Raw genomic sequence first — 27056 nt, forward strand, 5'->3', positions numbered from 1 at the left:
GCAGAAAATGCCCAACGGGAATGTGCCTGCCTGCACTGTGAGGGGAGAACAGATCTCATGGCTCACAAGCAACTTCTCAGTTTGTGGACGGGGACCATCCATATTAGAAAAAATAAAAACAGGTAATCAGAGCTGCCTTCAAGAAAGGACAAGCCGGGCAAGTGTCCAGCAAGGTATGAAGAGGGCAGCAGGAGCCTGAGGCAGGCAGCCATGCAAATGACTCACTGTGTGGGGGTAAGCAGGTAGGTGTTCAGGCTTTATGTCTGTTAAGTCCCAAGACTCTCAGTAGCTGCAAAAATATCTCAACAGCTACTTCAGCTTTGTGGAGGCAGCTTGTTTATCTGGTTGGTTGCTTTTTTTTTTCGTTTTTTGTTTCTCTATAGGACCTCAGCACTAAGTTTTGTTTCAAAAGTAGGAGTAATTTGGTTTGACTTCAAGAGATCCTCAGTATCTTAAAGGGAATTAGAGGTTAGTGGGAGGGACAACTTCTTGAGATACCAAAATCTCTTGAAGGAGGAAAAGGTCAATGAAAATGGGCTGTTGTCTCTTGATAATTAGAGCTTGATTTCAGATGTAGCATGTCAAAATCATCCAGGAATACTTATAAGCCAAAAGGGAATTTAGATACCTTTTCCCTTGCATTTTTCTCTCCCCACACCCCTTCTCCCAAAGAGTGAACTGTCTTAGGAGGTGTTCAGTCCAGTGTGTTGTAGCTATATAAAAAGCAAGATGGGGCAAAGCAGGCTCCATCACCCTCCACTGGAGGCAAGAGGCACATGGGGGAGCACACATGTTCTAGAAGAAAAATACGTTTTTAGCTCGAATGGGGACATCAGAGTCACCCTGTCCCAGGGAACTAGAGAATTCTGTCCCTCTGCCTTCATCTGCTTGTCACACTGGTTCTGCATTGCTGACTGCAGAAACAGTGAGACATTTCAGCTTTCCATTAATTACAATCTGCAGCCTAGTTTAGTATTTCAGTTCTGCAATGCTTGTTATTTGTTTCCAAGAATTAATGTCTCCCTAGAGGAAGTTGGTCAAAACAAGGAATAGAAAGACAACAGACCAGTGTATACACATACTGACTCTAATACAGTCACACAGTCATGTGGGGTTTCCAAAACTCACTGAGATTTAAATATGTTTTCCTGGGACATATAATGGATATACAGCACTGAAGGCAGCCAGTCCAAGCAAAGTGAATAGGCAGATCAAAGCTGGTACCAGCTGGCTGGGAACTGATAAAGGTAACATTTGACAAACAGTACTGTTCATTTAAAAAGGATAGTGACCATCTTAGCGAAGGCTCTGGAAGGAATGAAAACAGCCTGAATAGGAACCATCGCAGCACTTTGGGGTGTATTCCCCGCTACAGCCCAGCTCCCTCTCTGGTGTGATGTACAACAGATGAACTTCCATTCTGTCCCTGCTTAATTTTAATGGAAAATAAACTTGAGGTGATAAGGAGTCTAGAGGACCAGGTCTCCAGCAAGTAGTATGATATATGTGCACAGGACACTTTAGAAGCAGAATGCCTGAGTAATTTATCTGTAAAAGCAAATAATTGATCTCTGCATGAGAAAGTTCTTTTTAAAAGACAAGTTTTCTGTGCAAACACAGAAAAAGCTCAAGACCAACTGGGAAACATAGATAGGAATAAAGGTTTACCATTTATATTTTTGTCTGTTGATTTGTAGAGTAGCTTATTTTCTGTGATGTTTAAGGTAAGGGGAGATTGGATATGAAGGAAGTCTGTCTGCTTGGCTGTTTCACATGTTCCTATACATGTGAACTCTAAACCTCTCCCAGGACATCAAAGGACCAGTCAGTAAGTCCGGAGAAGCGCATCGTCACTGAGAGCAGTCTCATGGGGCTCTTTCTGGAGAGGGGCAGCAGGCTGGGCCACACTGACTTCTCAGTTCAGATTACAATGCTTGTGAAGTGAAATTCTTGATTGTTCCCATGCTTTTATTTGCACAGTTGGTCAGGGGAACTGAGTTCCTCTTGGTGAGCCTAAACTAGAAGATGTGCTCCAGGAGGGCCCCTAACAGACTTTGACCGCTAACAGGCCTTCAGCCCATGGGGCTGGACCAGAGCTGGTCTAGGGAACACTCTGCTGCACACATGCCATGTGGCTCTTGGGTCCTCAGCACCAATTGTTTCACCCCACAGACTGGCTCCTGCTGTGCTGCTCTACTTACTAATGTAGACATAGCCTAAGACCAGCCTAGTGCAGACCAGCAGAAAATAGGTATCTTTAGACATGATAATCATGATTATTAACAGCTCTGTTGTTTCTAAAATGTGTTTAATCTTCGGCAACACATTACTCCTCATATCCCTCTTTCTATGTATAAAGTTCAGTATACGGATATGTAAGGTATGGGTATCATATAGAAATATATAACACTAGGTATCTGGATATATTTGGAAGCAATAACAGCAGGTTATATGTATGTTCAGGTACTGCAGGAGAAAACATATCCTAGTGCTACCTCTTCCATAATAGCCTGCCTACCCCTGGCAGCTCAGCTCCCTCTGACCATAAGACCCCCTATTCCTTCCTCTGATTTGGGGACAGAGGTGGCTCAAGCCATCTGAGGTGCACCGGGCATGTGGAGTGACAATATAAACATATGCTAACATGTATAGCTGACAACTCATAATGGGGGAGGCAGGCAGTTTATATCTCTCCTGCCCTCAGGTCATTCGGCACGTCCAGGTCAGTGTGGTCATGCATGATATGATGTGATCACAGCTACCCAGCCACTCCTTTCCCTCATTCGGATCAGCAAAATGGTGACCCCTGATACAACTGCGAAAAGATAAAGCAAGGCAAAGTATTGGCAAGATAGATAATTGGCATTCTGGGAAATAATTTTCTTTGATTTTTTATATAATATGAAGAAGGTGTGCATACAGAAGTCCTGAACTTCTGATTTTTTATAGCTAGAGCTATGTCAATTTTTTTTTATTTCCTGTAGTCATTTCCTCTAGTTCCCTCAAGTCTCTGGTATAAAGCGATCAAATGGTAAAGTCCAGAGATTACAATTACTCATCTCTTTCACAGTCTGTTGTGTCATTCCAACCATGAGACTAGCCTTTGAAGCGTGTTCAGTGATCTTCACATTGGGCAACCTGGTGGCCTCTCAGTCACAATTAGCCGGTAAGTTCAATCCCCAGGTATTTATTTAAGAAATGCATATATTAACTAGTAATATTTCTGTGGGTACCTTATCTCATGTGTTATAATATTCAGTACTTTTTTGGTGAAAAGAATCAACCAAACAGAAACTGATATCCAGCAGAGACGAATGTGTCCTCTTCAAAAAAAAAAAAAAAAAAAAAAAAAAAAAAAAGATAATAACATTGAATGTTCTCCAATTAAAAATGAAGGAGGAAGCCAGTAGTTTTGTATTTAATGATAAAGAAAGAAATACTCAAATTTTTAAGCAGGAGTGCTTACTGTCCAAGACACGGATTTTGATAGAGTGAACTGCATCCAAAAAAGACTACAATCCTTTCATTGGACAAAGATGGATAAAACAGAATCCAGATAAGACTTAAGCTTTAGCATTCTGGAAGAATGAGCAAGATGGGAAATGTCCACTAATGTCTTGTGTCTGAGAAAGTATTAAGTTAGGAGTATTACTAGAAAGGAAAATTAAAAAAGACATTTATGCCTGGCTACTTGGCTACTCTCTATCTTATGTGTTAGTTTGCAGTGCCATTACTTACAGCATGCAAAAAATAAATGGATTCATGCAGAAATCTAATATAAAGCCCAACACATGGGCTGATAATCTAATCTGCAATCTTGTTAATTTCTCATAAGGTGCCTATCATTTATTAATTTTGTAAGGAGAAAGAAATACTTTAAAGTACTCATCAGCCTATAAATCAGCTCTCTTTTCTGCTGTACATACAGTAAGCATCATTTTCGGCTATGCAGCACTGCCTGATTCTTCGGTGTTAATTGCTGCTGTGGGTCACCTGCACCTGTGAGTGGACACAACTCTCTCCCTGCTGTCCTGAGATGGCAGCACCCTATAGCCATGCCATACTGATGGCAAGTACTTTGTGGGATGACAGCTGAAAATTACAGTTACAGTGGTTATTTTATGGAAAGTGTGGTGATGTCTAGCTGTGGTTAGCTATGTCATTTTCTACCAAAAAAATCCTTGATTCGATGGGATATAAGGACTATGTTCTAAGGAGTATGCCTTGTTCCAAAATACGTCTATAAAAATTTCTCTCTTGCTGTCCTGTTCCTTTTCTTTAAAAGGGATTTTCTATTTAGTCTCAGTCCCAGACATGCAATTCAGCAGTTTTATGCACACTGAGCTGCACTTTCGCCTACATGTGTTCCTGTTACTGAAATGAAACTGTTCTCATCGATGAGTAGTATTAAGCGTAACTAAGACGGTAGGCTCAGATCTGGGTCTTGCTCTCCAGTTATTTCTATATAGTGTGCTGCAATATGTGGAAGTTCAACATGTGGTTACTTATCAGGTTTCATCAATGTAAGGAAATCAAAAGTGGTTTTTCTTCTTTGTAGTGTTTCAATGAGGTTACAACAGTTCCAGTACATTTATGTTCCATTCTGTTATCTTTGCAGATTGAGATCTTTTCACTCCTTTTTTCTCTCTTTTTGATCTGTTCCATTACCTTCAGGTTTTTTACAATGTTCCCTTTCAGTCGTAATATCGTTTTGGTAATAATCTTTGAAAGGTGATTTGGAGGTGGAGTGTACTTACCCATACTCTTGCTCATGGGTGTGTTTGCAAAATTTATTGCACAAGGAAACTTACTTTATTTCATTTATGAATATACTTTCTGCATGTGCAATAGTGGTATTTTCCATGCTTCCCTGTCCCGAGAAGAGCTAAGTGCTCAGTAGGGTCTGTGAGGTTGAGGTGTTGTGTGGAGCCTTACCAGTTCCCTCAGGTTTTACCTAGGATTTAGACTTGGAGATTTCTCTCCAGAGCTCATGTTCCAGGGCCCTGGTATATGTCCTATAGCACTGCAACGTGCTTTCAGCTGCATACTTAGCCAGACCAGCAAGCCAGCCTCTGACAGAAAGGAGCTGTCACCCCTCTTTGGCCTGGGCACTGCCTCTTCATTGTATTTTTGGCCTTTCCATGTATGCATTATCATGATACTGAAAATCATTAAAATCATAGAGAGTAATGATAAATGTGTTACTTTGGGCTGTTGTGTAACTGTAGGGTCATGAATAGAAACATGCTTTAAATAATTAAAATTGCTATGGATGAACTACCACATTAGCGCAGAAAGATCCAGGGTGTTATGGGTGGATTCATAAAAGGTCCATTATAAAGAAAAGGGAGAAATATGCCTTGCTTTTCTTTTTCTCTTTATTCCTCTTTATTCTTTTCCATTTTATTCCTATTCTCTTTATTACTTTCCATTAACAAAAGATGGGAATGATTCTGCCTCCAAAAGTATAGGTGCTTCACAAAAAGAAAAATAATACCCTTCCAGTTAGAGGCAAAGGAAAAGATCATCAGAAGGAAATGTCACACTTCAGGTAACCTATATATCTTCAGACTATTTGACGGCAATTTGAGCCCAACTACAAAACCTAAAAAAAATAATATAGGATTCACATCCTTACATGCTGAAAAAGTAAAGAAATGTGGATAATGCAACATATTTATGCTCTGACTTGAAATGACACACACAAATGTTTACCGAGAGAGCGCTTATGTAAAACAGCTCATACTATGTTCAAAAAGGCTACAAAATACATGAAATCAGAAAGTATAGTAGAAAACTGTGCTGACTGGTGCTCTAGAAGGACAAACTTTAATAATAAATGTTATTTTTAAAGCATCTAAAATTCTGTTCTGCATAGGCAAATGTATTTCAAAGTAGTCTATTGATTACGCTAACACTGCTTTCTTATGAAGCTCTTAAAAACTAGAGCACATGAAAGAATGTGTATAGGTCAACAGAGAATTTATTACAAGTCCCTTTCCATTTCTATCAAATGGTTCTGTTTATTTTTAGATTATTTAATAATGTGTGCACCTAAATAACTGCACTTGCTAGAGGTTGAATATAAATGTTAAAATCCCAAAGTTCCAATTCATAATATGTAGTTGGCCTGTATTTTTTTTTTTTCTTTTGCAGAGAAGGGATCTGATCCTAGAAGGATTTATGTGTGTGGTTAAGTTTATGTGCTTTGAGTAATCTTGCTGAAGTCAAGCAGACTACTCGGCGTGTGTAAAGTTAAGTCCACATGTAAATCACTGCAGGACTGGAGCAAAATCAACATGTTTCTATGTCATCCAAAAACCACATACTGCCCAAACTAAGAGTTAGTGTGCATCTCTGAAGTGCAGCCTTTAATAAATAGCTATCTTACTATAACTCAAAAAACAGAGAAAAATTAGTGTTATCCATGGATCAGAATGAATTGGTAGCTTTTGTTGCCCTCCAACAGGCCACTCAGATCTGACCCTCAGGTTTTACTAAGTGTCCACTCCTTTCTGTGTGGGAGTCCAATGCAGTCCCTCTGGTTGCCTTATTTGTCTCTAGAACCAACTATGCCTTGACTAACCCGCTTGAAGCCTGAAGAGACTGAACACTCCATTAACTTCAGATACTACCAAGTCTCCTGGGCTGAGCAATCTGACACCAGTCTCATCCCAAAACCTCATCAGGATCATTTGATTAACAGTAGAGTTCATTGAAAGCATCTCTTTTATGGCCGGGAACCACCACTGCAACCTCGGGGTCAGTCAATAGTGGAATAAATGCAGGGCATTGGGTCCACTCTCCCACTAATGGAAAAATCACTGCTGTGTTTTTCAAAGGGGCTGTCTAGGCACCCAAATCCAAGTGACAGTTTTGAACTGGCATCCTTTTTCTGATAAGGGTCCTACGTACAGCCTGGATTAGTTGTCTACATTGTAGAGAGGACTCTTAAGTACCCACTCTTTGTTACGTCCTATTGGCTAGAGTGGGTGCCTGTTCAAAATCTTTTTGTGAAGCACAGAAGGACTTGTGTGCATAGCTCTGTGCGGAGAAGTAGAGCCACCTTCTGAAATTAAACTGCAGAATTTCCTTCATATTTGATTTCAAAACTGATCCAAGAAGATGCGCTATGAACACTCTTTTACCACCTGTCATTGTGCTGAACTATCGCGCACATAGCAACAGAATAGTAAATTAATTTTGAAATTCACATAGCCTTGAAAATATGTGTTTGAGCATGCAATCACTTTTTGAGTTTTTATCTTCTTTTCTAAGGCATGGATGTTAAAAGTTCTTTCTTAAAATGAAAATATCTGCAATCAGACTAATTATCACAAAGTGGAAAGTACATGGATATTTCTCAAGGGACTCGTGAGGATTGATTCTATAATTATAAAAAAGATCTCAAGGGAGTACAATATTCTCCATACACTAATATTTGCATTCTTTAAAAAAAAATTATGATAGTTTTATTTAAAGATTGAGAAATCATATTACAAATAAGTTTATTTTAACAATTATTTATAAAATATCTAAATCTCATTTTAAGTAGCCTTGTGGATTTCAGTGACACTAACCATAATGCTATATAAGACACAGCACAGGCATGTTAGAATTTTGTCCATAAAAATTAAGACCATCATAGTGTGTTTGTAGACCAACAAACCATTGTCAAGCACCTTTATTGTCATATTGCTTAGTGGTTTCAGTTAAAGACAAGACGATCCCTTAGACATGCTGCAAAGCACTTGTAATGGCCTTGAGGAATTTGGAGACAAGAGCTAGGCTCATCTAACAGAGCTAGAACTGACTGGAGAAACACCATTTTATGATAGCTTTTGAAGTCTGGAAATTCTGTTTTTGTTTCAGGACATAATTGTGTTGACTTCTCCATTCCTCAGAAAAGCACATGAGATTTTCAATTTGAGAAATCAATACAGGAATAGGCTGTAGCCATTAGGATACAGCTGAGCTAGGTTCAAGTCTTTCTCTTGAGTAAGAGCATAATCTTTTTTACCAGAGCTCTGCGAATCCTGTAGTAGAGACTTGGAGCTACAGTCTAGGCATGTGACCAAATCAGCAGATTACTTGATCCTCCTTGCATTTCTGTCAAAATTGTCTCTGGAATGATTTTGATAAAACAACATATTACGACACAATACCCCTATACAAAGATGTTTTGACTAGTCCTAATTACAGAAGCCATCAGACCCATAGACAGTCATGCAGCCCTGAAATTAGTTAGGCAACATGGTTATTTGAACCAAGGTGTTTCCACATACCTTTTTCACATTGTTAGTGTTGATTAGTCAGCAAAAGTATAACAACCCTGAAGGTATTTAGGCCTCATTCCCATGAACTTTCAGGATCACTGTCTGTGGTAAACAGCTCATAAGGAGTGTTATTAAATTTTTGTTATTAATTTTTTAAGACCCTTCAAAATGCCAGACTGGCATAAAATGAAAACAAATCAGAGCCAAAAGACTATTCTGCTGCTAGGCAGGAGTGCTCCTGAAGAAGTTCCTAGTGGCTAGCGCTATGCGTGTAGAGATAGCAGTCTAGAAATTTCACCCTCAAGTGGTTTGTTGCTGAGATTCAAGATACATTTTCTTCCTCTTTGTTCATTCAACCAAACACAGTTATAGGTCTCACAGAACTCAGAATAAATAACACCTGTTTCCCCTTGGTATATCATACACTTCCAATGCTTCTGGCTGCTTATCTTCCCCATTTTTTAATGTAAGATAACGTCAGATTTAATGTCTGATTGTGGAATGCTGACAGACAGAGAATTAAAACACCTAAATCCCTAGGAAAAGGGAAGAGCTATGATGAGGACAAGACCAGCAAAGGGAACAATATCAGTGTGTAGTCACAGAACATTAAATGACCTTGCTTTGAGGAAGTCTGTGAGGTGGGATTGGCCAGAACAACATAGATGAAGTACACAGTTCACTCATCTGTGCTGATCTGCACTAGGTTACAATGGGTGCTTCTACACTACTCGTTTGGTCTTGGCTTAGGGTGCAAGTCCCTTGTTTCTTAAAGTAAACATTAGACAGTTTACACTACTTGGCAGTAGTTCCCAAATAATTTTGCTTAGCAGGAAAACCTAAGGTATTACAGAGGAAAGTCGTCCTCAAGGCTTGTGCCCTATGCATTGCATGCATGTAAGCCGGTCTACACCTTTTGGCCCAAGGACCATGGGGTGCTCTGTCATGCTGCTATGCGTGTTTTCATTTTGTTATTTTACAGTTTTAGCCTCAACCTCTCTAGGTTATTTTATCCTGTTTCCTAGCTTTATAGATATTCTTATCTCTTCCTATTTCATGGTCTTCTGAGTCTATGGCATAATTATCTTTGAAATATTGACTGCCTACATGTGCCAAGTGATGTTTTTGAGAGCCACTGTTGAAATGATATTCTCTGTCAAGGTACTGGGACAGGTCGGAAGGATACTATCAGCACCACTATAGTCAATTTCAATAATGAACAGATGCAGATCACATGGGCAGCAAGAGAACTGTTTCCTGGCGAGAATGTGTCATTTTCTTATACGTGAGTATTGATAATGCCTATTTTTCTTTCCTTGAAGGATTTACTCTAGGAGACTGAAATAGCTCAGTCCATCTGAGTCATCTGTGACCTGAAAATACTTTTAATTTTCTTTTAATCATCTAGCATGAAACTTATGTTCACACACTGCACAAAAGTGTAAGAGTCAGTAAACCTGCTGAACAGTGAGTCATAGCAGACAATATAGGAAAACCTTGTCCCATTTTGTCTTTATGTTAAATGCTAATATTAATTACACTGCTGATTGTGTTTTTCCTGTATATTTTACTTATTAGTTGACTTAACAAACGGAAACTTAACATTTTCATTAAAGGCAATCATACAGTTTGATCTTTCCTTTTCTTTATGATTGGTATATGAGAAATAACTTTTAGCAGTACAATCTTGGAAACAGGAACATGAAAACCACATCAGTTTGAGCATGTCATTCTCTTATTAGCAAAAAAGAATCTGAAAGAAACTTGAAAATTTTGGACTGCACAAAAAAAAAGGACTGGAAAGTTAATGAGGTTTGGGTGCTGAATTCCCTCACAGCACTGTGAAATTTCCAGCCTCAAGAAGTTCCGTATGCAGACTTCCCTTTGTAGGAGCACTGAAGAAAAAAAAAAGTGAGCAAGGAATTTACTTGTGGTAACCGATAACTGAGTTTCACCATTCACCAGTATTTTTTCATTTGTAGATTTGAAGGAGACCAGCAAAAAGTGTGGAAGCCATGCCCCACCTATCTGTTGGACCAAGGTTTTAATTCTGGATGTCTGTTTAAGACAGAAGGATCCACCCTTGCCATCTCAATCATGAACAGTAATGGAAGCAAAGAGCTTTTTTCTAAAAGACTAAAATCTGATTTTTATAGTAAGTTTGCAATAACACGACTACGTCTTTTGATAGTCCTGGTGTCTTCACTGATTCCTCTAGTTGTCCTTAGTCTGAGAGGAAATCAGTTGTATCAGTGTGTAAAATGTTACTAGTGTGTGCCAAAAACAAACTACAGGTTTTTGGAATTACCGAGGCTGATTTTCGTTACCTTGTTGTCATCAGCTTTTATATAGGCTTGTATGCAGCTGCAGCTAAGTGGGATTACATAGGATAGAAAGATTTGTCCTAAAAAATAGTTTCAAAACTAAAATTAAAATACTCAGATATGTGAGTGTGCATGGTTTAGTGCAGACCTGCTCAGTGTGCATACCAGGAACATGAATAAAAGTTGACAGTTTCTTGTGTTAGTGCCAGCCTTGTTATATGTCCTGTATTTTCAACCTTTCATTCTTTTGCCATCTTCCACCAGATGTGTTTGCAGCAAACTATTTCTAATCCAAAAGGCTATGGTGAAATTATCAAAATATTTCAGGAGAAATTAATTAAGTGGCTCTGTTATAGCCTGACAGCATAAAAGGGACATTCTCCTCACTGTTAGTAGGGATCCTGTTCCTGTTTTTATTAATTCCCCCAGAAATACATATGTCACATTATTGCGCAATTAGCTTATTGGCATCGTCTGGAATTGCATGTAGTTACAGTGTTTAAAGTGGAGCAAAGTTTCTGATAAAAATCATGCAGAAAATGCACCAGGAAGATATTATCCAAAGTCATTATCTTCCAGATATATTATTAGTGATTATTCTTTAACAAAAGAGATTAATCAAAAACTTGTCAGGGCAACTATCTTTGAGAATTCTTTACATCTCATAATTATATCAACATTTGGTAGTTCAAGGAAAGCTGGAGTCTGGTCCGTAAATTTAGGCAATTAAAGTACCACTGATGTTAACATGAGTTTCAAGACGGTTAGATAACAAAACACAAATAACAGAGACCAGGATTAAGTCTCACAACTAGAAGACAGGGTTTTTATAATATGAAACAGGGTCTAGAAGGATTGAAGAAGCAAACAGTGCTCTTCTCATACCTTTATTTTCCACTGCTGAAGACTATCCAATCACACAGGTCAAACCATTGCCTTCTCTTTGGACCATCTGAGAACAGTGAGGAGTAGATTCAGTTGTCCACAGGCAGGCTCACCGTGCCATTCAGATGCCCTAATATATCCTGCCTGACCTCCAGCAGCAGGTCATGTGTGTCTTGTAGGTTGTATGGCACAGTATTTGCTAGTCCCATTCCAGAGTCATAGATTGGCGTTTGCCTATATTTAGGCAACTGAAGCATATACCACAAAAATGATGTCTTTAGCTACATAACACTGGTGTGTGAATAAGGAGACTTGTCTCTCTAGGCTCTCTTTATTGTCTATGAAAGGAGATAGACTTCCCTAGAAAGTTATTTGAGGCCTGTAATTTAAGCTCCCACTTCTGAAGAAGCCTCTTTCTATCTCTTACTTGAAGATTCTGAGCGGACTAGAGTCCTTACTTAAGTATTTGCTGTAGGTTCCTGAAGTGGGTTGGTATCTACCTCTAAATGTGGGACTTTTTGAAGGGGGAACAGCATCATAGTGCCAAACTTCATTTTGTTGTTCAGTAAGAAGGTCAACTGCAAAAGTGCATCCTTCAAGAAGACTGGCCACCTTCTTGGCTTACTGCTCAAAGAAGGGTTGAGGGAAGGAAGGAATAGCAGTGATATAAACTGTGTTGAAGTTATTAATTTTTAAGAGGTTATTGCATAATTTGGTTTTTTTTTTCTCCTTAGTAAAGCCCAGTCGACCAGAAAATGTGACCTTCTTATGGAAAGATGACACTGTTACCGTAAGATGTAATGAACCACAGAGAGGTTTGAAGTGCTTGAGACTTGAGCTTCAGTACAAAAGCAAGTTCGACAAAGGGTGGCAAGTGAGTCGGACATGACCTTTTTAATCAGCATGGAAAGAGCTGAAAGCATTATCACCATAGAGTGTAAAATAGAGCTGTTTCATATTGTCCTCCCATCCCATACTTTAAAAATAGCTGGTAGCAGAAAACAAATTTCTAGAACAGTTAGATTTCTATAATTTTTGAGTTATAGCTTCTTGCTTATAGAAATAGCTGAGGACAATTTAAGGTCATAAATTCAGAAAAAGAAAGTCTTGGGAGATATCAGCAGCAAGCAATGTAGCAAAAAAAAAGGAGAAACAATAGGAAGTAGAATGAAAGAAAAGAGATGACACAATTTTTATTTATTTTGAAGTTAGCTATTAAGTATATCTTAATATTATTTCATTGACTTAAATCTTTCCAGACTCACATATATCATCTAAATATTTTTTTGTTTGAAGTCTCTTTTGTATTATTACAAATAGCAACTGTAACAGTACTATGTGTATTGACCGTTATGTCCTTCAGCTCAGCATCAGACAATGAGGAATGGGTATGAATGGGGAAGAGTCAGTCAAGAAATGGAATTCCCAAAATTTCAGAGAATTAAGATTTTATTCTGGGGTTTTGGGTTGGCCTATTTCTTATTCTTGCCATAATCATGATAAAGTGTAGCATTCTGAAGCTCTTTTTGAACCAGAAATAATAATAATATACCTTCCTTCTCAGTCCAGAACTTCTAAGTGTTGCAGTGTTGGAGAGCAAGGCTTTGATCCAAGGAAATGCTATTCTTTCCGTGTCAGACTGAAGAGGCTAGTACCTTACTGCAATGTAGTTAATTACAGCAGTGGCTGGGAAGCAGAAACATTTTGGATGAATGGCACATCATTAGGTAACAGCTGTGCTACATTCATATACTCTCTAAATGCAAATGGGGAAGGGGGGAAGGACTGCAAAAGAGGCTAGAAATGTGTATCTAGTTAATGTAGCACTCTATCATGCTGCATCTTCCACCATCAAAGGAAGTTCATATGGAAGTCTAATTGCCCATTTTTAATTCCCATCCACACTGTTCCTTATAACCCTTCATGCTACTAATTTATGCAATGCTCAGTAAGGTTAAAAAGATTTCCATATTATTTGTGTTACAGTTGTGTTTAGGGTCCTCCAGTGAAAGTAATGTGATGCACGGTGTATACACATATATATAGTTTGTATGTATATCCATATATGTATGTATGTGCATGTGCATATGGCAAAGCAGGCACTCTGGTGATAGATGATATATGCGTATCAAACCCAAATTCTAAGAAAACCCTTAATACATCATTTTTTATGGCAGTTTGTTTCAAATGTTCATCAAGTTGAACCATAGGACCAGAAAGCACTGCTAAATGATGCATAGGCAAAGCTACTACTTCACAGCCCTCTTTGTAGAATGTACTAGGTTCATCAAAATGAGGGGATAGGGGAAAAAGAGATGGAGTGGAAGCAAAGTCATTATCAGAATTCATTTTGCATGAGACAGGCACATTGAACTGATTGCAGTTGCCTTGGATTAGGTCTCCGATTGAAACAATATTTCTGCTAGTTACCAAAACCAAAAGATTTGATGTAGTAAAGGAAAGACTGTACACCATCCCAACACATTCAAATCAGCTATCCACAAAATGCCATCCATGAGGCTTTATCAAAAATATGAAACACTTAGATGTCCAGTGTACCCAGATCTGAGTTCTCTGAAATCGAATGGGCTATTAACTCACCTGAAGAAAATCTGTATGCACAAAGCTGGACTGAAATTCAGGAGTGTGTATCCTGCACTAGCAGTAAACACAAGGGAAGCCTCATCTACCTTTCAGATTGTGAACCTGCAAGAATGTCCTCAGATGTGGTTGGCAAACTTCCTTCAGAAAATGCAGAGGACAATGTCCCCTTGTGTGCCTCTGAGAGGGGACCACATGCCAGCACTACCTGGACCATTTGACTATAAGCAGCCTGCAGGAAGCTGCAAGGATGGAAAGCAGAGAAGAAGCAGACTCGTGGTTCAGCTGTTCTGGATGCCCCTGGTTCAGAAGTGACACTGGCACTGCCCCTTCAATGAGGCAAGCATTTCACTTCAGAACCTGAATAAGTCGTTATTGTCTCCAAATCTAACATCAGAGGAAGCCATGAACAAAGCTATGCCCAAGAAGTTTCACGAGCACTGAATGCAAATACCTGGTGGGGAGATCACAACTTTTCTTGTGGCTTTTTGGCGGCTGAACAAAAAAAGCAGGTGGAACAGGCTGCCACAGGGAACAAAGTGACTGTGGAGCGCTCTTTATAGGACAGTTATTCCTGTATGAATAATTCATTTTAGTTCTTATAGTGTCTATTTGGAGAGCAGACCATCATTAGTATAAGGTAGTTTTGAGATGGCATTATAAAAGCTGCAGGGAAAACAATGAGAATGCTGAAAGGTGCACAAATGCATTAGTTTATATACCAGTGTGTTAGATTATGTCCTGACACTAATTCCTTTCCAGGTGTAAGTGCTTGTGATTTGGGGGCTTTTTGTTTGTTAGGAGGGAGGAGAGGTCATTTGTTTGTTTTATCTTGGGAATCAAGAATTTTGTCTTGAGAAATAAGAAATTTAAGCTACATATAAAATTACACTTGCAGCTTTGGTGATTGAAAGTAGGTGAATGTAAAATAGATTTTAGCCCAAAATTGCTGCACCACTGTCAGTGTGGTGTGGTGAACACAAGAAGGAATATTTAACTTGATTAATTCCAAACACTTTTACTGTTTGTCCTTAAGCCCCCTCCTTTGACCTTTACAAGGGTAATTTAGATAAATGAAAGCACAATATTATTTTATTGCATGGTTTGTGGATTCCTTTTCTTATCTGTTTCAGTTGAATTTGTCTTAATTGTTCCTAAGCATTTTTTTAAAAAGAAAAGTTAATGTTCTAGCATGCTTAAGAGTATTTACTGCTAAAGCAAACAGGAAAGTTTTCACATTCTTTTTTATGATTATTCCTAGATTCATGTGATGATGACATAAAATCTCGGTCAAACACAGTAATTCTTTTAAGTTGTATGCTGGCAGTACTTCTAATGATATTTCTCCTCTTGATTCTTCTGTGTAAATGGCAGAGGTAAATATAATTTCAGTGGTCACTACTAAATATTTATTTCATGAAAATAAAGCAATCATTCAGGCTCAAATCTTTTAGCATTTAAGATTTTTATCTGATAAATGAAGTTAGCATCAAGGTGTAGAAGTCAATAGGTTAATTACCATTTGAGGGCTAATACATCCTGGTCTTTCAAACCTCAAGGCTTTTCATTTTCAAAAACAGAGAGAGTAATCCTGCTATAATGCAACTCTTCAGGAAAAAATTTTGTCCCTTCCACTTCACTTCTTCCTTAGAAGCTGAATATTTAGAAGCCAGCTGTTTTTACTATTCCTTCTGAACTGACTTCCATTTCTTTGCGCAACTTCATCGGACTCAATGTCTGTTTGCACCAGACTGATGTTAGGCTGAGTGCATTCAACTTTAAGAAGACTATATTAATGTTTGGATTTGCAGTTTAATGACTCAGTTCATGCTTAGAATCTACAGTTAAAAAATCTGCTGCAAAGACCCAGAAATTGGGGGGGGGGGGGGGGGTTGTTTGTGTTTATGTTCACTAAGTATGTCAGTACAGCTGTTTGCTGTACCACCTCCCCAGTTTGGGGGAACGTGGCCAAGGAACTTTAAGCTCTAACTATGTATTGTATGGAGCAGAATGCCACTTGCTGACTAGCTGGAAGTCTGGATGTATTCTAAATTTTACAACGATGAGATTGGTTGAAAAGCCAGCAGAAAAATCACTCTTAGTCTGATGGCCTCATCATTCTGCTATATTGCATAAATCAGACCTGGCTTCAAACCAATCAAATGACTGCTCCACAATATTGCTTTTTAACTTTAACACGCATTTAAAAGATATCAAGCCCAGAGGGCTGTCATGTTAATTATATCAGTGGCTACAAAACTTTGTTGAAGTAGAGGCATATATGAATGAGTATACTGTCACAGAACACATGTATTTTTCTTTCTTCTTTGCAGACTTCAGAAGTCAGTCATGCCTGTTGTACCAGATCCAAAATATGCATTTACTGATCTCTTCAATGACCATAATGGAAATTTCCAGGTAAATGTTTTCTTCCCGCACAGCTGTGAACTGTACAATGTTATGAATGGTTTGGAAATTGCGACCTAAACCTGTGTTCTGCACTGACATTTATCACGAGTGGTCTCTGACCCAAAGGAACAGCCCTTCCCTGGTGCGATGTGACCATCTAGATCTACAGATCAAATGCCACTGTCGATACTGTCAGGATAGCACTGCTTTGGCACTGCATAAAGACACCTTTTGTAGAGAGAGACAGAGAAAGTTCAAGAGAAGAGTCTCAGGGTGTCCAGAGAAGCAGCCATATCATCTGGTGAGATGCCAGTATCGAGTTTTTTTATATTCCTGGATATGACAGCTCAGGGAACTTGCTCCACCCTGAGGCAGATTCTTGCCCTTTATGTCTGCGAAGTGTGGTGAACCTTAGTGCTGCGTCAGCGATGGCCTTTGTCTTTGGTTCCAGTGGGAAGCATACTCTCTTACCACACAGGTCTATACTCACTAAGCCTTTAGAAACAGAATAGTCATCAAATGAATACCCCATCAAATGAATACACAGTTTATGTCTTTGCTTTTTACTGTTCCTCAGATCCATGATATCATATATGTGATATACTATTCTGTATTAATTGGGTTGTCAATGCTTTTTACTACTAAGTTCTATCTGAAAGTAGACAGGTCAAATATTCAGGAATGTTTTCAAACCAAATGACAATATCAAAAGACAGTAATAATTTTTCAATGACAAACTGAAAACTTTCCTTACGTAAGATGTTTAAACCAAACCAAAAGAAGAAAGATATAAATGCAAATTAATACTGAAGTATTAATCCAGAAATGCTATGTTGTGTAAAACTCCCTGTAAATTCAGTCTGAATTTGGATTAAGTCAGGGCAGTGCTCAAGTTCACCAAGGATCACCAGGTATTTTGCACATCCAAAGATTTCTACAGGCTCTGGTTATATAAGAAGATTCCTTCAGTGTTATATTTCTCAATAGTTAGTAGGAATTTGTATGCATTTGTGGATTCCAGCTTTCCCGCCTGCCTACCTTCTTTCCTTCCTTCCTTCCCTCCTTACTTCCAAGTCCAGCTTACCTATACTGCTTCCTTTTCATCTTTTCCATTGTGGCTGATCTGGGGAAGATGCCATTACTAAAGGAAAATCAGTGCCTGTACAACTAAGCTTCTTCTAAAATGATGTCTGAGAACCTGCCAGCATTAACATTTTTATTGTCCTAGGAATGGATAGACAACACTGAGCATGCAATGGTGCAAACCAAGCTAGAATATGAAGAGTCAGAGTGCACCATTGAGGAGGAAAGTCACCAAGAATTCAAGAAGAACGGTGACAAGGAGGGGTCTAAGGATAATATCTTCAGTTTATCAGGAGCAGCTGAAAATAACCATCCCAAAACATCTCGAAATGCCTGCCTGATGCCAACATCCAATACCACAGTTTCTCTTGATGGCTTCCAGATTTTGATGAATGATGATATATACGTGATGTTATAAAATCTGCATAATATAGCAGGTGTTAGAAAATAGCACCACAACTTGGTCACATCCTGATGAGTTTAGGGAAGTGACTGAATAAAAGAAGAGATTGTTATGGGTAGAATCACATAAAATACCAGGCTGTGTTACCTAGTTTTGGATCTGGGCTTGCCCAGAACTTATGATGGCTTGGACAGGCTCAGTATATGAAATAAATATCTGATAAATTATAAAGTTAGGATTTGGTGTTCTAACTGGGGCTTATTTCTAGGGCTAAACTAAGCCCCATTCTCCTGCTAGGAATGGGAGAGAGCAAGTGATACTCCACAGAACAGCCTGGACTCAGTCCTTGTGCTTACGGATTGCATAGGGCCAGTGAAAATTCTACCATCATTCTTCCCAAGTTAACAGATAAAATAAAGGGATTTTTCTCCTCATAGTCTTTATCTCACAAAGTCCAGACCATATACTCCTCATTTTCATAGGGACAAGATATTGCTTTGCATATTATCCTCATTCTAAAAGTGCTTGCTTTTGGGAGTTTCTTCTCCCAGTGTGAAACTTTGTGCATCATTGTATGCATCAAAGTTCTTCGAAAGGAGAAAGTACAGGATCTGTGTCTGAGAAGAAGAGTGTGAGGATGTGTAGAATTGTGTCAGGCTTTATCCTGCAAGTAGTTCTGTGTAGGCAGCTTTCTTGAAAACTGCGTGGCTTCTTGGCTGTCCTCTGAGGTCAGGTCCTCAGTGATAAGTCTTAGGGTTTTCTCTATATATGAATAAGCAATTTCTTGTAGAAAGCAGATTCATTGTGAATTATATTTATATTTAACTGAGTTGCATTTATTTCAAATCATCTTTTAGTTCAATCAGCAGTTGCAGATTTTACCTAGGATTTGTTCATATTGCATATATTGTTTTTTTATCCTCATAGTATGTTCTAATGTTTTCTAAAACAGACCATCTTTAAAATATAGATGATTCTAATTTTAAAATGCAATACAATATGTAATTAGAGCTCAGAAACCAAATCTTGACTATTTGGTAAGTTTCCCTGTATCACTTAAGTTACATACTGCTTGAAAGCAAATACTGTAGACAAATTTTAGTGCTTAAAGCATCTATGATATAGTAAAAGTCATTGAATAGCTTTATCAGTTGACGAAGCTTTACCAATTGGACACTTTTATTAACTAATTTATAGTGCAATTTGGATATTGTTCAAAACACAAAATTACACTGATAAGTAAAATATTTATAATTCAGCACTTAAAAATTTCAAATCCAGGTCTCCTTGGGAAGGTGTACAGTAATATTAGCTTCCAAAATCTGTTTCTAGGTGACCAGGTTTGCATTATAGGGAAAAATCAACAAATTTTCTGACCAATAACTAGGGAACTGGGTGGACAGTTCAGGCACATTCCTCAACTTTTTCTTGATGTTACCCCAGATTTGCTTGTTCCCTAACAAGATGGGCTGGATTTATCACAGTCCTGACAAATTTCCTGCCTTTTCCTATCTAAAACAGATGAGCACCCCACATTTCTGGAAAGTTTTGATAAATGTAAGTTTGCAAAGTTTCAATAGCATAGTAAGAATGCAATGCAGTTTAAATTAATACAAACTTATTGTATTATTACTTATATATAAACTTATAATTTTATCAGCAGAGTCCAGGTTGATCTTCTCAGCTGGTGTAAATTGGCATTATTGCATGAGAATCAAAGAAGTTACATTGACTTACACTAGGTAAGAACCTGCCCCAATGATGATTCAAACAATAAAATGGGAAGCAAAGCCCAGAATTTATTGCTTAGTTACTTCATGTTTGAATCATGCATATATATATGGCAGTTTATAGTTATAACTAGATATCTTAGTTGAACCATTTTCTGTTGTACAAAAGCTCCTGAGAGCTGGCTGTCCCAGGGACCCTAAGCACACTTCTGAGCTCTTCACTCTTGGTGCCCGCAGTAGCCAGTCCCTGATCGGGCCCTAGCAGCCCTTGGTGGCACCTGGCACTGCTTGCGAAGGAAGGAAACTTGGGCACACAGTCTGAATGGCAGAGGTGGCACCCTATGCCCAAGCTCCTGAAGTGAACAGCTGGGTGCCAAGGCTCTGGGGCACATCTGGCTTCAGGCTGAATTGCCACTCAGCAGGACAGCAATTAGAAAGGTCAGTCAGAGTCTGAGAATCTGGACCCAAGTAAAAAATGTCTGAAAGGGAAGCAAAATGTCTTTATGAAAATAGGGTTGTATGCTATTTACACCAACATTTAAGAGGGGTTGGGTGGAACTGCCACTTAGGCTATGAGTATTAGAGATGCACATGGGTTACAGAACAATTTCCTTTCACTTATGCTGTCTAACCAACTTTCCAATCATGGGATCAAGATTGGTTTCTCCTTTATGACATATTGACTAAAATAAAACCCTTCAGGAAGCCTGCCTAGATTGCAGACTTGCAAGAGCGTTGCTTTGATTCCAAGACATTCAGGAGAGACAGCTAGCTCCAACAGAACTCTCAGTCCTCCAAGATTTTGACAAAATGCTGCATATTACCTTGCTGTTCATATAAGAAGGCACTTTTCTTTACATTATAAAGATGAATCTTTCTCAGATGAAGTTATGCCTTTGCCTGCTTGCCTAACGTTGACTTTGCAGGAGAGCTCCGGGCAGCACTGCAAGCAAAATTCAAGAGCCTTTGCTCCTCATGGTTCACTGAACAGAGTCACAGGCTGGGTTGCTGCTTTCAGCTGCCTTCCCAAACAGTGACAAGTTAGTAAGAGCATAATGTGAGGTCTCCCTAATTTCCTGTCTGCCATTTTCCATTATTTTGTCATCACTTTTTCTTCTCTCCAAAGAGCTCAAAGACAAGGTTCAGCTCAGCTCAGCTCGGCTTGTCTTGTCTTGTCTCATTTCATCTCATCTGCTCTTCTGTCCTCTGCTTTTCTGGACAGTTACAAAGCTATTCAGACAGACTCACAGAATAGGCTTCCAGTGATACATGCAAGCCTAGTTACAAATGAGCAAATTAAATGGCCAGACAGGAAAAGGCATGTTCAGCTCCCACAGTGAGAAGGGGACATGGCAACTTTCATATCATTCTCTTTATTTATTCAAAAGTTGTCATGTTCTTCAAAGGCCTGAGTCCCTCAGATGCTACATCCTGTTCCTAATTATATCCCACATAAAGGGAGAAGCTGTGTATCATATGGTAGTCCAGACTAATTGAACTATATTTTCACAACAGCAGAACAAACAGACTGTATATTTATTTCTCATGCAATTTATGTGCTAGCTATACTAGTGCTGAGCCAATTTACATTACTAGATTGAACATCTATACTGTTTTCTTTGCATTTGATGTCTGATTTTCAGTGAGAGGAAAAACAGGAGGAAATCACACTTAAAAAAATAATAATAATAACAAGACTTATTGGAACCAGTCTTGCTACTTCTGTTTTCCCTCACTTTTGATTTTTTTCATGTTAGGGTTTTATAATTTCTTTGGAAATATATTTTTGCACAATTACTGAATACATAATTTTGAGCAGAAAATGGTTTCTTCTTTTGTAGTGAACCTAAAGGTTTCTAACAGGTTATTCATAAAAGCTTTCAAAAACATCCTTGTCCTTTTTCCGTGGCTTAGATTTTTACCACCACTAAATATAGTGATGCAAAGCACAGTTTATTTTATTTTTCCTTTTCCTGAAAGAAAAATGATCTGTGAAGATAAAAAATGGAGGAAGATCACGCTCACTGAATACGTGAAAGTCAGGACTAGATACAATAATTTTCCATGTACAAGTACAAAATGACTGCATGTAGGTCTAAACTTTTCAAAATATAAAGGGAAAACAGTTCTTTGGGTGCAAAAAGAAAGCATAGCTCTGAATAATCTTCTATCACTGACTAAACAGACCTCTGTCACTGACTAGTCTTCTGCACATTCTCCATGCATAGGTAGTCACTTCAAGAGCTTGCTCCTGCACATTTCTTGCTGGCAGTTCCTGACACAAGGTCATGCAAATGGGAAACAGTAAGTGTACACTGCCCCTGAGCACTAACCAGGCCCTTAGTGGAGCCAAGCTGAGACAGTAAGAGAAGCCCTAAATCTGCAATGAAAAATGAAAAGTCACAGCTGGTTGTGATTTTTCTCTTCTTCTTTCTGCCCTGATGGTCCCAGTGGGGGGCAGAGTTCTTCATTGTGAGGGACCAGATGCATGTGGGAACAAACTTTCCCTGAGCACCCCACAGCCCAGAAGAGGATTGGGCAGCAGAGCAGCAAGATCTACCTCCTTCCTCACCAGGCACATTGCTGGAAGCTCGTGGAGAAATGCTGAGACCTCCACAAGGCTGGTGGAGCTTAGCTATCAAGGCCATCCCTGGAGAAGGCATGAGAGACAAGTGCAGAGGAGCAAACCTGCCATCTCCTCCCTGCAGCGCCTCAGCAGACACGCACACTCTCGTTTCCTCATCCCTGGCTGCAGCTGAGGGACCCCACTTTCATTTCCTAATGAAATGACACAGTTTCTTTCTCAAAATGAAATCTCTGAGATTTGCTGTAAGGATGATATCTCTGGAATTAGTTTGTGCATGACTGCCCAGTAGCTGAAGCTTCTGAGTTCCTGGTCTTCAAGAAGTGTCAACAAGAGAAAGAAATAGCACAATACGTATGAAAACAGGTCTTTATATATTTGGACAGACTGAAAATGGTGTCAGAAGAGGGACCAAAGGAATATCTACTGCACTTATACATTAAATTTTTCACAGGCAATCCCACGCTCATTTTACCTGTTATGAGATCCTTTTGGTTCACTGGTTCATTCAGGTCTTAAGCAGTAGTTTTCATCAGTAGATAACAAACCATGTCTAGAAAAGAGGTCACTATCATTATCAGCTTTGTATATAAGAAGTAATACCTTGGAGAGTGGCATAGCAGGCTGTGCAAAATCATTCCATAGACCAAAGGTGAGAGAGTACGACTTGCTTCCTGCTGTCATGAGGCTTTGTCTCTCAGTTTGGCATTCTCTGTCCTCAGACATGCATAACCAACATCAACAGACTGTTTTCAAAAGTGCTATACAAATATATACAAACACCTCCACATTTAAATTACCTACTTAAAAGAAAGAAGAGTAGTGTGTGTATGTAGGTGAAGAGCATAAAGAAGTTGGGAGAGAGGGGGTGAGAAGGAAGAACTAGAAACTTAAAATCATACAGAATAGCTTCTTGCATTTCTGGATAACAGCTTCTATTTACAAATAAATAAACATGAGAGAATAATATGCAGATAAAAATGAAGAAATAAATGTAGATATATATTATATATGAATTATATATTATATATATTTTATGTAAATAGCATAGAATCCTACAGTAAACCACACATATAACATCATTCATCACAGAACTGGGCAAACTGGTCATTTTAAGAGGTGGCAAAATGATTTAAATCTGCTTCTAGCTGGAGGATAGTAGTCAGGCATGCAGCTTCTTTGGAAACTATCAAAATAGCTTTGCAAGCTATAGCCTGAGACAAGGGATCAGTTTGGCAGAGTAGTTTTAAGCAACTCCTAGATCAAAGCAATAGTTTTCCAAACCATTCTGTATTCGCTTTGTAATCATCAGAAGACAACCAAGCCCTTAGGTGCTGTATTACCACAAGCAGCATGCCATAGATTGCCATAGGGCAGTCTAGAGCTTACTTATGTTTATTGACAGCTGAGTGATAAGAGCCTACTGTAATCTCAAAGTATGATTTTTTCCCAATACTCAGTAAATAAGGTAATAAAGTACTATGAATAAAATATTATCAGCCTCCTATACTAGATTTTATAAAAGGTTTCTGAAATAACTGAGGTAATGCTAGTAATACCCATGATATAATAACAATGATACAATATTAGGAATGTCAGAAATATTATAAAGCACAAAGTACTAGTTGCTATCCACCACTATTATGAATGAATACTAAGTGGCTAGGACTTTACCTTTCAGAGTTATATAATTTTATAATTATACAGACTATAATAAGAACAGATATTCTCTCCTGGCTATATTCTTCTTTATTCCTTGCTTGGAAGCTTCTTGCTTTGTTGTCTTTCCTGGTGTCAATATGCCTAAGGACTATCATTATTTAAATAGGTTCCTGCTCTATACTGCTCTGAAAAGACTTCTAAAAAGTATCCTCTGCTGTTATGTTCTTGGATGGTTATTAGTGGGAAGAACATAGTCATGTTCAGTCTTTAACAGGAAAACAGATGGGGTTGATAAATAGCTCTGATAGTCAGCTCTGTTTCATCCAGTAACTCTTTAGCGTAATATGAAGTCCATGGAAAAAGGACCAGACCTTGTTTTGGTGTGGACCTGTTTCTGTGGGCTCCCTAGCCATGTATCCTCTTCCTCCCTCTAACCTAGCCTGTCTGGAATACTTCTTTTTTTATTCTGTGAAAAGGCTGGGCTTCAAAAGAAGGGTGAGAATAGCCCACAGAAACACACAGTGGCTTTTAAGGCATATAGGAGGTCCTTCTTACCAAAAAGAAGAGCAGTAAGAACTTGACTTCTGCCTGTTCTTCAAGTCCTCTAACTGCTGAGCTGCAATGCTAAACAGGGACTGGGGGAGAGGAGGATCAATCCCTGCTCCTGATAAGATGGAAGGAAATTTTCAACCCTCCCTCCCCTTTTCTCTTACTTGTCACCCTTTAGGCCTCCAAGCTGAGCACTGTGTAGAAAGTGTACAGTGAAACATAGCAGTTTCTTAAACGCTTTCAAGTACACAAATCACAAGATGGGAATTTATATGACTAAAGTGAGGTGCTTGTTATTGCCAGATCATGAATTCAAGTATCACTCACCCACTGAGGTCACTGAGGCAACTTTGTCTGCATAAAAAGGTCTAAACAGGAAAGCAAAGTTTGGCCAATGATAATGACTAGTAATGCTTTTCATCTGAAATTCTTAAAAGGCTGATCTTCAAACATTAATTCTGCCTTTTTCTACCAATGATATGCATTCATAGAGGCAGTGGGACTCAACACCAGTTATCAGGTCACAGAAATGTTACCCAGCACCTGAGTGGTGGAAGGGAAGGTGGGTTTCCAGGGCAGATACAGAGCAGTCCAACAGAACCATGCACACTTGTCTGCTAGGCAAATGTTCATGTTTCCAGTGAATTAAATTGTCATAGACCAGATGAAACTGATAGACAGACAAAATTCTGCCTCTACTTTATAGTAGATTTTGCCATGAGGAGTAGTGTTACCACCAGAAGACGGAAAAGCTTATGGACTTATCTCTCATTAGATAGCCAAAACCTCGATCTTAATTTCCATCCAAAAGATTTTTCATCCAGAAGCTGTGAAGCTGAAGCAGGCTTACTCTGGGCCTACTAATACCTGCTTCAGCTCTGAGTATCTTACCTTTGAGTATCAAGTTTTCCCGGGGCTTTCTACATATAAAAAAAGATAAACATCCCAAGACAGCATGTGAGGTTTGCATGTGAGCCACTGTAAAGGCACAATGCAGCAAAGCCACTGAAAACAGATGTTCTTGTTTCCTATCATATTCTGCAGATGTTATCCATAAAAAAAATAAAGATGAGATGGGGGCTCCTTGTGCAATTTTTTCCCCCTTCACTACAAAATATTTGAACTTCAGTACAAAGCGCAGCAGTAAACAAAGGGTCGAGCAGATGTTTGAGAGCAGAGTTATCTCTCATGGTATCTCAGTGCGTGCAAATGTCTCATGTTTCTTGCATGCTGTTTTGCAGAAGGTGTTAGATCACAATCAACAACATAAAGGATTTGAACAACCAGGTATTGGAGAAGATCTCCACATCAGAAAAGTCTCAGGGTTGCCGCCCTCACAAACTTAAACAGGTAGCACAGTTAATATGATGTAGATTAAAAACAAGAAGTATAAGAGGCAGTCAGAGGGAAGTTGGTATTTCCTCTTAATTTTGATTAAACCTACAACTATGAAGTCATTCTGCATCTCGGATTGAGATCAGTCAAATCAGAATTGTTTTCAAGGCTTACATCCTGGCACTGGGTGCTGTCCCTGCTACCATGGGACTCAGTGGGAGGGCTATCAACGGCAATGAACTCAGGGGAATGGGGAGAAAACGGGTGCACCTAAGTATTGTAGCTTTAAAAGACAAAGTTCGGAGAACTGTATGTGTTTAAAGCAGCAGGATTTTACCTCAAGTATTATATGGCAGGCTTTTATAGCACCACTTGATCTGATGTGAAAGTGTTTTAAAAAAACCAAGCAAATAAATATTGCAAAGTGCACATAAAGTTACCTCAGTATTAGTGGGCTCTGTTGTATGTCAAGGAAGAATTTGGCAGCATTTGCTTATACTGTGCTGGGCAGTTGGCAGAGCGCAATATCTGATGAATGCTGAAAGAAAATCCAATTGATGTTTGTTCTGTCTTCTGCAAGATATTTTGATGTGGCTCTTTGAAGCTGAGAAACCAAAGGAGTTGAAAGACAGAGGACTTACATAACCTTTTGTTCCAATGCTGCTTATGCAGCAACAGGGACATTAATAGGAAAATTAAATGACTCTTTCAAGAAAAGGAAGAGCATTCTGACTTGAAGGATGCATTTAGAAGTGAATACTAAAAGCCCTGCTTATATCAGCTTCTACCTGATTGTGTACCACACAGCCAGAAGATTTATAATCAGGGCAATACCAGTCTTCCATTAGCTGTTCAAATTTAAGTTTTATTCTAGATTTCTAAATATTATTTAGGAAAGAGATTTAGACAGTCACTTCTAGAAAATAACAAGACCTAAAAAAAGAGAAAAGTTAAAGGATATGTTCTTCTTCCCTTTTTACTCCTTCTGCAAGAAGGCAAAAAATCTTTCATTTTCAAACTTATGGCCTGGTTTAGCCAGAAGGGAAAACACAGAACCACATGGAGTCACAGCGTAGCTGGGGTTGGAGGGAACGTCTGGAGACTGTCTAGACCAACCCCCCTGCTCAGACCTACAGCAGGCCTAGGTCCAGTTGGGTTTTGATTATCTCCAAGGATGGAGACTTCACAACCTCTCCAGCAACCTGTTCCACTGTT

At 38.8% G+C, this 27056-nt stretch overlaps 1 protein-coding gene across 3 annotated transcripts; it reads left to right on the forward strand.

Annotated features, from left to right (window-relative positions):
• On the forward strand, positions 1-27056 carry CRLF2 (cytokine receptor like factor 2). Of its 3 annotated transcripts, none has more exons than XM_026116656.2 (9): positions 1-122; positions 3071-3166; positions 9438-9561; positions 10259-10431; positions 12220-12359; positions 13050-13212; positions 15348-15462; positions 16420-16504; positions 25748-27056. In XM_026116656.2, the coding sequence occupies exons 1-9, from the start codon at positions 8-10 to the stop codon at positions 25850-25852; spliced, it is 1116 nt and encodes a 371-aa protein (XP_025972441.2). In that variant the 5' UTR covers positions 1-7; the 3' UTR covers positions 25853-27056. The 3 variants fall into 3 exon arrangements, with proteins under 3 accessions (XP_025972441.2, XP_025972440.2, XP_064357415.1); XM_026116655.2 differs by lacking the exon at positions 25748-27056 and adding an exon at positions 17724-21264; XM_064501345.1 differs by lacking the exon at positions 25748-27056 and adding an exon at positions 17724-21264 and having other exon boundaries at positions 10-242.

This window comes from Dromaius novaehollandiae, chromosome 1, assembly GCF_036370855.1.
Source record: "Dromaius novaehollandiae isolate bDroNov1 chromosome 1, bDroNov1.hap1, whole genome shotgun sequence".
NCBI classification, from domain to species: Eukaryota; Metazoa; Chordata; class Aves; order Casuariiformes; family Dromaiidae; genus Dromaius; species Dromaius novaehollandiae.